The sequence below is a fragment of the Balaenoptera ricei genome, chromosome 7, assembly GCF_028023285.1.
Source record: "Balaenoptera ricei isolate mBalRic1 chromosome 7, mBalRic1.hap2, whole genome shotgun sequence".
In the NCBI taxonomy this organism is placed as follows: Eukaryota; Metazoa; Chordata; class Mammalia; order Artiodactyla; family Balaenopteridae; genus Balaenoptera; species Balaenoptera ricei.
In genome coordinates, this window is record NC_082645.1 from 120,753,827 (window position 1) to 120,766,410 (window position 12,584).

The window sequence follows — 12,584 nt, forward strand, 5'->3', positions numbered from 1 at the left end:
ACCCCAAAATATAAAATAAATATACACAAGTCCATACTGGTATAAATAAATAAATGTGGAGAAGAGACAAACCTCCCATAAAGAAGAATTCCAAACAATTTATGTGGCTACTCTGCCTTCCAGGAAGGGCGCATAATCCCCCACTCCCTGTGTGCACGCAGTGACCCCCCTCCAAAGAGGACACGCTGGAAACGGGGAAGAAAGAGTAACTTCACAGCAGAGACACTACCGCTACCTCAGCCAGGTGATTAAGGTCATCAGTGGTAAGTCATGCTCACAGTGTACCTTTCATATCATGTGATGAGAACAGCACTTTACCTCTGTGCTCTTCCTCCTAAGAACACACAGCCCCAGGCAAGTCACGAGAAAATATCAGACGAGTCCCACGGAGGGACAAACTACCCACCCAGTACTGCTCAAAACTGCCAAGGTCATCAGAAACAAGGAGAATCTGAGAAACCACCGCAACCAAGAGAAGCAAACAGGAGGAATGATACATATCAAAATGCTCATAGAAGTAACACCTGCAACAACAAACAACTGGAACCACCCAAAGGTCCATCGACAGGAGACGAGGATAGTAAATGGCAGGATATTCTCTATATATTCCAAAACTCTCAAATCCCAACAACTGTGAATACCTAAGTTACTCAGCAGCAACTGTGTGTCATTCACGCATTCATTTATTCATTCAGCAACTGTTTATTAGATTCCCATACTATGCAGTCTTTTTTCTACACAATGGGGATACAGCAGTGAGCCAAAAAAATTCCATAGGATAACAAAACAAGTAATTACACAGCATATTAAGTAAGTGCCGTGAAGGGGAGGACAGTTTACGGGATGGGATGTACGTCAAAACGGGTGGTCACGGAACCCTTGCAGAAAGAGTGACAACTGAACGAAGACTGGACGGCAGTGAGGGAACTGGCCACGTGGCCACCTGGAAGAGCGTCTCCCTCTCGGGCAGGGGGAACAGTAAGTGCCAACGCCCTGAGGCAAGAGTACTGCAAGGATGAGCAAGGCCAGTGTAGCTGGTGCCAAGTGGACCGGATGGGGCAAGAGTAGCAGATGAGATAAGTGACGGGGTGTTAATCATATGGGTATCCTGCACCCCAGAAATTAATCACTCTCTCCTCCAGGCTACCTCTGAGCCATGTGCAAACTGTTTCCCATCTGTATCCCCAACTTGAATATACCTCAGATGTGGCACACAGCAGGGGCACAGTGACATGTGAATAAAGCAATCAACTATTCCCTGACTTCAAATCTTTGGAAAGTGCTTTTTTATGGTTATGATAGTCTTTCTATTATTTCCCACCCTCAGTCCCATTTTTCTGCTCTCTGGAATCACAGGGAATAAGTGATCTTTCACGACACATTTCCAATTCCTTCAATTATTCCAAGTAACAAGCTGTATATCCTTTTCATCTTATTCATTTTTCTCTGGACCTACTGAAGCCCATCGACATGCCCTGCAGGGAGTAGCGTCCAGAGGCGAACACAGTTACAGGTGGGTCCATCTAGTGTGTGCCCGGCAGCCCCCTCTACTCTGGGGCCCTCACGTTCACTAATGCAGGGAAGTACGCTGGGTGTTATAAAGACAGTCACCTTTCCCTCTTTCATTCTTTCTCTCTTTCTTCTATTTTGCAGCCCGAGTTATCTCCTGAAAGCATTTATATGACTTTTTAATAAGACTATTGCACTGTTCTGTTCAAAATCCTTGCTCATCAAAATCCTGAGCACAGAGGTCAAGTCCCTTCACAGTTCGACACCAACGCTGCTCCAGCCACTAGTACCCAAAGGAGTTATGATACAGTCACTGTCATAAAATAGTCTTCCTAAGGTTTCCAGCCACAGTTCATTTGCTTGTCTTGTTGGCTCCGCGTACAATGTCATTCCACTGTCTCGACCATAGTAAGTTCTCCTAATCCTTCCAGATCTAACCTGAATGCCTTCTGTCGTTTCTGCTCAACGTCACATCGCCCCTGACCTGGCCCTTGACAGCGCTGCCACATGAATGAATGAATGAATGAGCGCCCCCAGGCTCTCGGGGCTCGCCCACACCAGCTCATTCGTCTATCGCACAACCGCACTGGGTAATGATATCTGCAACCTGGCCTCCCCAAGCAGGGCGGCCAGGCCGCCCATTCCCCTCCGGGCCCCACGTCTGCTCGGAGCTGAGAGAAAACGGCCTGGAGAAGCTCGCGGCGGCCCTTCCGAGGCCTGCCCTCGCGACTCAGGACCAAACACTCCAGGGGACAGTGGGTCCCCCCGAGAATGACCCCGGGAGGCCCCGGGAGGTGAGGAAGGGGCGACGCCAGGAGGACAAGCCAGGTCCCACCCGCGGCCCCCGCCCGCCGCCGCCTCACCACGCGCTGGACGACCGCCGCGAGGCCCCGAGAGGTCGCGGACACGGGGACCAGTCTCAGCAGCCTCAAGGCCATGGCTCCGCGGTCAGCACCGGCTCAAGGACCCGAGGGGACGCAGTCGCCACGGGGCCCCTCCCGCGACCGGCGCGCTACAGTGACGTCACGGCCGGGATGCCCGCGCCGCGCCTGTCGGGAACTTCCGGGCGGCGGACGCAGGCGCACAGAGCGCAGTCGGGGCTGATTTACCTCGGGTCTGCCTTGGCGTCCGCCTCCTCTGGACCTTGTCGTGCCCGCCCGCCGCCCGGGCTCCAGGGGGAGGCCTGCCCACTGCCCGGTTTTGAGGGCGCGCAGTGCGGGGAGCCGAGGCCGCCCCAGACCTCGTAGTTACTGCTGCAGCACATCTCGCGTCCAGGACGCTCGCCACCCTCCCGAACTCCCTAGACCGGCAGGTGCGGACTTCAAAACCACTTCCTTGAAAGTGTCTCCATAGCGCACAAACCACCCGAGGCTAGGAAGGCGGCCTGGGGCTGGGGCGGGGGGTGAAAGGAGGGCCGGTGTGAGAGCGACCCAGGACGAGCGCGGGCGTCCGAGAGGCTCTGAAGAAGGACCGTAGACTGACCTTCCCGCCCCACGGCGCTCGTCCAGCAGGGCCGGCCTGGCTGAGATCCGCGCGTCCTCCACCTCCCCAGGGCCCATCTCCCCGCCTGGCTCACGGCTCCAGGTCTAAGAGGTCTCACACCCCTTGGCGCGCCTGGTGGTGTTGACACCTTGAGTAACGTGCAAACAAAAGCTGTCCTCATTCCCCCGTTAAAACCGCGATCGACCGAATGACCTGGGGCCTCAGTTCCTCTCAGGTTAGTAGGTGACTTTCAGTTCCTCTCAGGTTAGTAGGTGACTTTAATGTGAGATTTCTCACCTACTACGCCTGCCATTTGAAAAGGTTTTATAATCTTCACTCTCCTCCTCGGGCTTATTGTTTTTAACACCCTAACTTTTCTTTTGTTTAAATTTCATTTGGTTTTCAACTTTTCAGAATGATCATGGAGTTGTAAAAACGAAGGTCCTTTCAGTGGATGTTTCTCTAATAAGAGAATCCCTGCTTGTCCAGAATACAGATTGCTAGTCCCTAATGCCAGAGGGTCTGACTTAGAAGATCTGGGATGGGCCCTGAAATGTGTTTAACAAGCTTCCAGCTAATTCTGATGTAGATGAGCCACACTGAGAGAATAGTGTTCTACACCCTGCGTTGTCCGAGAGCGTGGGCCACCTCCAGACCCTACACCACTGTGCCCCAGCCCCAAGCAAAGCTCCTAACGCATCACAGGTGCACCTCAAATACAGCTGGATGAGCAGGTGTGACCAGGTAGCCCTAAGTCATCCGGCCCGGTGGAGTCACCGCTTATTACCCAAGGCTTGGCTCCACATTCCGATATGTCTGAGACGCTCCATGTCCTTGCCAGCGCATCTGAGAAGTCCGGGGGGGTGAGGGTGGGGACACCTCCCTGTCGGATTATCTGGCCTTGCGCCACTGTCCACCCCGTTCGCATCTTCCCTCCAGCACTCCGGTTGTCTTTCCTGCTTCACCCCAAGCAAACACACATCCTTCATCTCACTTCCCAAGACAAAGTTCTGTGCTTAACAACTTTTACTAATGGCCTAACGAAAAAGGGAGAGTGATCCCCGTAGGAAACAAAATAACCTTAAATTAAATATCGGACATCACTGTCCTAGGACTAGGGAAAGAATTCTTCGGCTTGACACCAAGTGCATAATACAAAAAAGGACATATTGGTAAATTGGACCTCATCAAAATTTTTAAAAAGTTTTGCTCTGTGAGAAACCCTTAGAGGATGAAAAGGCAACTCTGGGGATGGGGGTGGGGGTGGACACCTGCAAACCACAGGTGTGACCAGGCACTCGCATCTAGAACACATAAATCTCAAAACTGAACAGTAAGAAACACATAATCCAATTAAAAAGTGGGCAAAAGGCATGAACAGACATTTCATTGAAGAGGTTATACAGATAGCCAATAAGCACATGAAAAGATGTTCAACGTCATCAGCCATTAGAAAAATGTAAATTAAATCCACAGTGAGATACCACTTCACACTTATCAGAAAGGCCAAATTAAAAAAATAGTGATAACACCAAATGGTGGAGAAGATGAAGAGAAGCTAGTTCACTCACACACTGCTAGTAAGAATGTAAAAAGGTACAGCCACTCTGCTAAAGAGCAGTTTGGCAGTTTCCAAATTGGAAAAGTTGTAAAACTAAAAATGAACTGTAATACAACCTAGCAATTATAGTCTTAAACATTAACCCCAGAGAAATGAAAATTTAGGTTCACAGAGAAACTCGAATGAATGTTCGTAGCAGCTTCATTCCACAGAGAAACTCGAATGAATGTTCGTAGCAGCTTCATTCCTAGCAGCTAAAAACTGGGAACCACCCACCTGTTCTTCAAAGGTGAACAGCTAAACAAAGTGTGGTACATCCATACCATGGAACACTGCTCGACTAGAAAAACCTATGGACTGTTGATACAGGCAACAGCCTGGACCCCTGGAGAGAATTATGTTGAGTAAAGAAAGTCCATCTCAGAAGATTACATACAGTATAATTCTGCTTATATAACATCCCTGAAATAACAAAATTATATAGAGATAGAGAACAGATTAGTGGTCACCAGAGGCTAGGGAATGGGGGTGTGTGATGGAAACGTTCCGTATCTTGATGGTGGTGGTCCACGAAGCTACACAGCTGACAAAATAGCATAGAGCTACAAGCGTATCTGCATATGCACGCTCACACACACACACACACACACACACACACAGGTGCACGCTCACAGGTGAATGCATGTATAACTGGTAGAATCTAAGTTCCGTGGATTGCGTCAAAGTCAGTGTCCCAATGTGGAGGCTACCATCATGTAGGACAGTGTCATCGGGGAAGACAGGGTGAAGGGTGCACAGAACCTCCCTCCATCTTTCTTTGAAACTTCCTGTAAATCTGTAATTGTTTCAAGAAGAAAGTTTAAAAAATTGTGTTCTATGTATCAGCAACAAGGAAAGAGAGAGAAAAATTTTGAATTTTAACTTTAAAAATTTAAAAGAAAGAATGCCATTTGTGTTAGAATTTTTTAAAAAAAAAACGCAAAAAACTCAAATCCCCAGAAACATGTGAAACAGCCCTACACTGAAAACCACAAAAGTGTATTGAGAAATTGAAGGACTTGTAAATGAAGAGAGGATTTGCCTTATTCTTGGATTAAAAGTCTCAAAATTGTAAAGAGGACAGTTACCTCCAAATTGATCTATAGATTTAATACAATCCCAATAAAAAGCCCCCCAAGTTTTCTTTTGTTGAAATTGACAAGCTGATTCTAAAATGTATCTCCCCCAACCCCCATTTGGGAAGGACTAAGAATAACCAAGGCAATCTTGAAGAAAAAGAACAAGGACAGAGGATTTACTACCAGGTATCAAGATATATGAAAAAGCTGTAGTAATTACAACAGCATGGTATTAGTGCAGGAATAGACAGACCAATGGGACAGAACGAGGAGTCCAAAAAGAGATGAGGGTAGACAGGTAGATAGATAGATAGATAGATGGATATTTGGTTTATGAAAAGGGTGACATTGCATAGGGGAAAGCATGGTCTTTTCAATAAATAGTGGGTTCTTGTCAATTTCATATCCCTATAGAAAAGAATTAATGTTGACCCATATCTCATACCATAAATAAAAATCAGTTTCAGATGGACTGAATCTAAACATGAAAGGTAAAACAATAAAGCTTCTGGAATTAAACAGGAGAATATCTGCATGATCTTGGAATAAGCAAACAAATGGAACATAAAGAACTAACTCTAAAGGGGGAAAATGAACAAATTGGACATCAAAATAAAGAACTTCTCTTCATCAAAAGACACCGTTAAGAGAATGAAAGGCAAGCCCAGACACTAGGGCATTTTTGCAGTAAATATAACCAACAGAGGGCATGGACCCACAATATGTAAGAACTCCTGCATGTTAAAAAGAAAAAGTGACTCAATATAAAAATAGGCAAAAGACTTGATTGCAAGGACCCTTCAGAAAGGGCACGTCCAGAAGGACATTAAACCACTAAACTTACAAAAGTGCCCAGCAGCCTTGGTCATTGGAAATGCGAGTTAAGGTTGCAGTGAGAACTTCTTCTGCAACCCCAGAAGAATGGCAAATAGAGAATGCTTAGAATACCAAGTGTTGGTAAGGATATGGAGCTACTGGAATTCTCATGCACCCACTTGGGAAAACAGTCTTGCTGTTTCTATGAAGCCTGATCATACATGAATCTTTTGTTGCAGGAATTGTAGGCATAGCCTTTATGTACGCAGGTCTGGCCTAGCACACAGCTCACAAAACTGTATGTACATTCACGAAAAGACACAAACCAGTTATTTATAGCAGCACTACCCATAATAGGCAGTATCCATAATTCTATCCCCAACAGTAAAATGCATAAATGTATTGTGATGTATTTGTACTGTGGGATATTACACATTATATGCGTGTATTATTGCTACATGCAGAAACATTGAGGATTCACTCAAGCATCATAATGAATGCAAGAGGTCAAATGTAAAATCATCCTTCATGGTTTTATTCATAAAACCCTCAAAAACGTCAAAAATAGTATCTGGTGTTAGAAGTCCGGATAGTGGAAATCTTGGGGCCAGGGGCGTGAGGGTAGCTTCTGACTCTTGATCTGGGTGCTGGTGACATAAGTGTGGTTCTTTTGTGAAAACAAATCCAGATGAAGACTTATTATTTATTCACAGTTCTGTAGGTTTGCTAAATTTCATTTAAAAATTTACTTTAAAAAACATAAAGTGGGAATTCCCTGGTGGTCCAGTGGTTAGGAGTCTGCGCTTTCACTGCTGAGGGCGTGGGTTCGATTCCTGGTGGGGGAACTAAGATCCTGCAAGCTGCGTGGCACAGCCAAAACTAAATTAATTAATTAATTAAATTACATAAATTGTCACTATTAAAGAAAGTAAAGTGTCCTGTAAGAGGTTGTTTTTATTGGCACCACAGGTCAGATTGTAGGACATTTAATTGCGCTACTGTGAAAGTTGACCTAAGTCCAGAGCCTTTTTCAGAGCATCCTTGAATTCTTTGTTCCTCAGATAGTAGATCAAGGGGTTGATGATTGGGGTGAGGACAGTGTAAACAGCAGAGATGAGATTGTTGGAGCTCCGGGAATCAATGGCCTGGGGCCAGACGTACATGAAGATCAAGGCCATGTAGAAGATGGTGACCACGGTGAGGTAGGAGGCGCAGGTGGAGAAGGCTCACCGACGGCCCGTGGCCGAGGGGATGCGCAGGGCGGCCAGGGGGATGTGTCCGTAGGAAAGCATGGTGGCCACGAGCGGGAACACCAGGATGATGAAGGCCAGGACGAAGTCGACCAGCTCGGCAGTCGAGAAGTCCATGCAGGCCAGTTTGAGGATGGGGGAGATGTCACAGAAGACGTGCTTCAGGACATTGGAGCCACAGAACGTGGCGCTGGAGATAGAGTAGACCTTGATCACGGAGATGGTGAAGCCACTCACAAAGGAGAAGGCCACCAGCTGGACGCACAGCCCCATGGTCATGATGGCTTGGCAGCAGTCGCAGGCCATGGAGGCCAGGCACACACTCGGTGCACATCAGGAAGCTGAAGAAGTAGAGCTGGGTCATGCAGCCGATGAAGGAGACGCGTCCCCGCTGCGTGAGGAAGCCATCCAGCGTCTTAGGGACGATGTCAGACACGCACCAGATCTCCAGGGACGACATGATGCCCAGAAAGTAGTACATGGGCCTGTGGAGGGAGGAGCTGCCCCAGAAGGTGAGGATGACGGCCAGGTGCTCCACCAGCACGAAGACGGAGGTGAGCAGGAAGAGGAGGGAGAGCAGGTGTTGCAGCCGGAGGGGAGGATGCGGGGCCGGAGGGCAGGTGGCAGGGGTAGCTCTCCCCCAAATCGGGGGTCCCTTGCACTGAGGCTCAGGGCACCCCCGATAGGGGACGTGAGCAAAGTGGAGACAGCACCAGCCTGCACCCCCTTCTCCCACCAACACCCGCTCTGGCTTTGCAGCAAACGGGGAATAGACACAAAGAGTGTTCCTGTATGAAAACGTCCCTCCATGTCCAGGTTCAGCAGCCTCCTTGTGAGGGCGGGAGGGAACAGGAGGGGGACAGGGCAGGCAGCCCTGGGTCGGGGAGAGAGGGGAGAGCCTCCTATAAGTAGCTTGGGGTGGAGGGCAGGGACAAGCAGACCTTGGGCAGGGGTTCCCCCATGTTCCGAGAGCGGGGGGCGTCTCCTGGGGGGTGGACAAAGTGGGCGGTGGCAAGAGCGCCCCTCGGTGGAGAACTTCAGAGCTCGGGGGGAGGATGCTGGAGATGCGGGGTGCAGTGGGGTGAAGCACGCGGGGAGGAAGCCCCCACCTTGTGAGATCAGGGCCGGGGGCCGCTGGTGGTGAGGGACCTCTCAACCCTGGCCCCGCCCCAAACACTTCCCCCTGAGGGACCAGGTCCAGAGGCAGCCAGACCGGCCACTTCACCGAGGGGCAGGACCCCGCGGAAACCTACCTGGAGAGCCGCAGGTGTCCCTGGCCTCCCCCATCCCAGCGCAGGCCGGGCGTCTCTCCTCTCTGCCCACTGACCCCTGAGCGGGCGGCTCCCAGCGTGGCCTGGCCCATCCTGAGGCGCCGGCCTGGCTCTGAGCATCTGCCAGTTCAAAGGCGGCGCGGGAAGAACGGCTGTTGGCCTCCTCTCCATCCCGCATAGATGTGGGGCTCCAGGGTCCAATTACCCCTCCACAGAGATGTAACTGCCCACAGCACCAATTAGCATGGAATCTCCCATCCCGGGCCTCCGGCCCCTGCTGGTGACGTCTGCTGGGGGCACAGCCCTACTGGGCTTCACTGCTGACACCCCTGTGCCCTGTCCAGGTGTCCAGGCCCTTGACTGAGCTTCCCCCACCGTCCACTCAGTCTCCAGCCACACAGCACTGTCCTTACCAAGACCTCTGCTACCCCTTCCTTTGGGGCTGGGGAGGGGTATGACTCCTGCTTGGGGACAGGGGCTGCTCCATGTGCCATGACCGTGGCGTGGTCCAGGGCGATGGACTCGGTGGGGACCCTGCCCTATCTCAGGGTTCATGGATGTTATTACTCACACAGGGGCAGGGAAATTTGAGTTTCTGGCATAAGAACTTTTCCCCCATATATGTAATCAACACACACACACCATTGTATTAGTCTCAGCCAAAACAGGCCCGTCTTGCAAACATTTCCAAAAGATGGTTTTGTGTTGGCAGGAGAAACGGGAGTGACCTAGAGACCTGTGCTTGCCCAGGGAGTCTGGGGCTGCCCTTGTTGGAGAATCACTGAGCTTGGACATGGGGAAGAGAATGCAGAGGGGAGGTTGTCATTCTTATGAATAAATACCCCAACTTGCCAGTGACTTTCCTGCTCTCGGGAAAGCCAATGGAATGAAAAAAGGATGGCCGATTACAAAATGGGCAGACAGACGCTTCATCAAAGAGGATAAAAGGACGGCCAAAAGCACAGGAAAAAGTGTGCACCACCACTAGCCACAACCTCACTGCTGGCCAGGAGGCAGGGAGACGGGAACTCCCAGACACTGCTGGCGCAGCTGCAACTCTGGTTGTACCACCACCCTGGGAAACAGCTCAGCAGTTTCTTGTAAAGCCAAGTGTATATTCACACGAAACCCTGTGCACGAATGTTTACAGCAGCTCTTTTCATAATCGTTAAAAGCTGGAAATAACTCAGATGTCCTTTAACAAGCAAACTGTACTACGTCCACGCAATAAAAACAAACCAACTAATGAAGAGTGTGGATGGAGCTCACATTTTTATACGTTTTTGTCCATTTGGATATCTTCTTACATTTTCAATGTGCAGTTCCCTAGCTGCTGATAAAATTGGGACCCTGCTCATATATTTAGCGTCCAGTTGGCTCTCTTTCTTGAGAAACAACTACTTAAGTCTTTTACTTGGTTTTATTTTTTTTTAATTTTTATTGGAATATAGTTGATTTACAATGTTGTGTTAGTTTCAGGTACACAGCAAAGTGAATCAGTTATACATATACATATATCCACTCTTTTTTAGGTTCTTTTCCCATATAGGTTATTACAGAGTATTGAGTAGAGTTCTCTGTGCTACACAGTAGGTCCTTATTAGTTATCTATTTTATATATAGTAGTGTGTATGTGTCAATGCCAGTCTCCCAATTAATCCCTCCCCTCCTTACCCCTTATCCTCTTACCCCCTGGTAAAAGACTTAGTCTTTTACGTGTTTTTAATTGAACTCACTGTATTTCTTTCATTGATTTGAATTCTGTATTCATAACTTCAGGTGTTTTTGGTAATTTATTTGTATTACAAGTATATTCTCCACTCTGTATATTGGTATATTCTCCATTCTTCATCCTCTCACTAATTTCTTCTGATGAACAGAAGTCCTGGGCACCAGTCTCTCTGGGTGCCCATCCCTTCCCTACTGAGTCCGTGGGACTTGGGGCAAGACCACCTGTTCCTAACTCCTGGGAGAGTATTAATTAGTCTAAGCCTGTATACTAAGCGTGGTTGTTACATCCATTTGCCCTCAATAGATCCACAAGAACCCAGAATTCAGAAAACCAGCTCACAGTGTTGCCTTGGAAAGAGTTCAGCTTCAGGTAGACGTGTGACCTAAGTTGGCCCATGGTGCTGATAGAGGGAAGTTACTCCTTATTAATGGAGAGATGCCTTCTCCGTTATCAGTCTCATTGGTTCACGTTTTCTTTTAGGTTGGCACTGTTCAAGAAATGTTTGTTCTCTCAAAGTCACAGGGGGTCTCCCGTGTCCTATTTGGGAAGCTGTCTGGACTTCCCTCCTTGCAGACCACATTTCTGCATTCCTTTGCCCTCAGGTGTTATCTTTCTTTCTCTCCATTTGTCATCGATTTTAGCCCAAACTTTTCCACCTTTGCAAGGGACATTAGTTTCAGCCCCTGTGCTAGTCCAGAATCCTGGCAGCAATGCCAGTCCAGCAAGGGCCTCCCCCTCAGCCTGCTCCCCCCACATGGGGGGGGCACCCAAGGGCAGAGTCCATGGGCCTCCTCAACCACCGACCACACCGCTGCATTCCCCGCCCGCTCCAATGTTTCCAGAGAGAATGGGGCACAAGTCACCCCAGCTCCCTCGGAAATTCTGGCATAAAGGTTTAAGCATCCTTATAGTTTCTTGCTGAGGGGACTTCCCTGCTTCCAGCACCTGCGGTGGCAGCCCTGGTCCCAGGACCGCTGCACAGGAAGAGGAAAGTTGAGAACTGCATCCCCCCTCCCCCTCCCCCAGCAAAGGAGGGGCTACTGCGTAGGGACCCTCTCCCGGCCCCCCTCGTGATGAGAGGGAGCCAGTCCTACGTATCCTCTAAACAAGCGTTTCGATGACCCTTTCCAACTCCCTATCAAACCACTACTCTGAGGATGAAATGCTACATGATGTATCCACCGGATATGGTGTCTCTTTGCCCACTGTTGGACACTGTGGGCTGTAAAGCGTGTTCCCGGGTTTGAAGAAATGTAGCTCCGTGGTCCAAATCGGTACAGTATCTTATTTCCAGTCTTTTTACAGTATTTCAGCATTTTCATCTACCATCAGGTATGCAAAGCCTTGTCCGGAGCGTCTCTTCCCATCAGAACCCGTTTACTGCCTCCTGGAGTGCCCGGACAGGAGCTGCCCATCCAGGTTGAGCTGCCTTTCCTAAACCAAGACTCTTATGGTTGGTCAATCAAGAGACGGTCATAGGACGTTGTCCATGTGGCAGCGGGATCTGGCCACTCCGCAGGTGGTTCTAGAGCCAGCCATGGGCGAAGAGGCTCCCAGCCCGTGAATACAAGGAACCGGCCCCCCCACTCCCTGGCAGCATGCTCCTGAACGTCCATTTCCATGTCATCATGGAAGTCCCTCCTCATCGCAGTGTTTCTCTGACATCACCCAAGACGTTATGGGTATCTCCGGCTTCAGGACTATTTTATGTCCTCAGTCTTAGGGACACTCGCACTCAATGCCCAACAGCAACTGGTGATTGTCTCTCAGATGGTGTGTGCCATCACCGCTGGGTCTGGAACCGCCCTGGTCCAAAATCCCAGTGTTTGCCACTGGGCGGCAGTC

At 49.3% G+C, this 12,584-nt stretch overlaps 2 protein-coding genes across 4 annotated transcripts in view; both read right to left on the reverse strand.

Annotated features, from left to right (window-relative positions):
* NDUFA10 (NADH:ubiquinone oxidoreductase subunit A10) overlaps nt 1–2,527 on the reverse strand; it is a 49,852-nt gene extending 47,325 nt beyond the window's left edge. For all 3 annotated transcript variants that reach the window (XM_059929097.1, XM_059929098.1, XM_059929096.1), the window contains exon 1: nt 2,373–2,527. In XM_059929097.1, the coding sequence (XP_059785080.1) occupies nt 2,373–2,447 (75 nt within the window). In that variant the 5' untranslated portion in view covers nt 2,448–2,527. The remainder of the gene's footprint in view (nt 1–2,372) is intronic.
* A 4,888-nt stretch (nt 2,528–7,415) lies between these two features.
* LOC132368844 (olfactory receptor 6B2-like) lies at nt 7,416–9,185 on the reverse strand. The gene is given in 4 exon segments (XM_059927557.1): nt 7,416–8,052; nt 8,054–8,565; nt 8,678–8,721; nt 8,990–9,185. Coding segments are annotated over 4 exon segments (1,323 nt in total). The 3' UTR covers nt 7,416–7,481.
* Between the last annotated feature and the right edge of the window lie 3,399 nt (nt 9,186–12,584).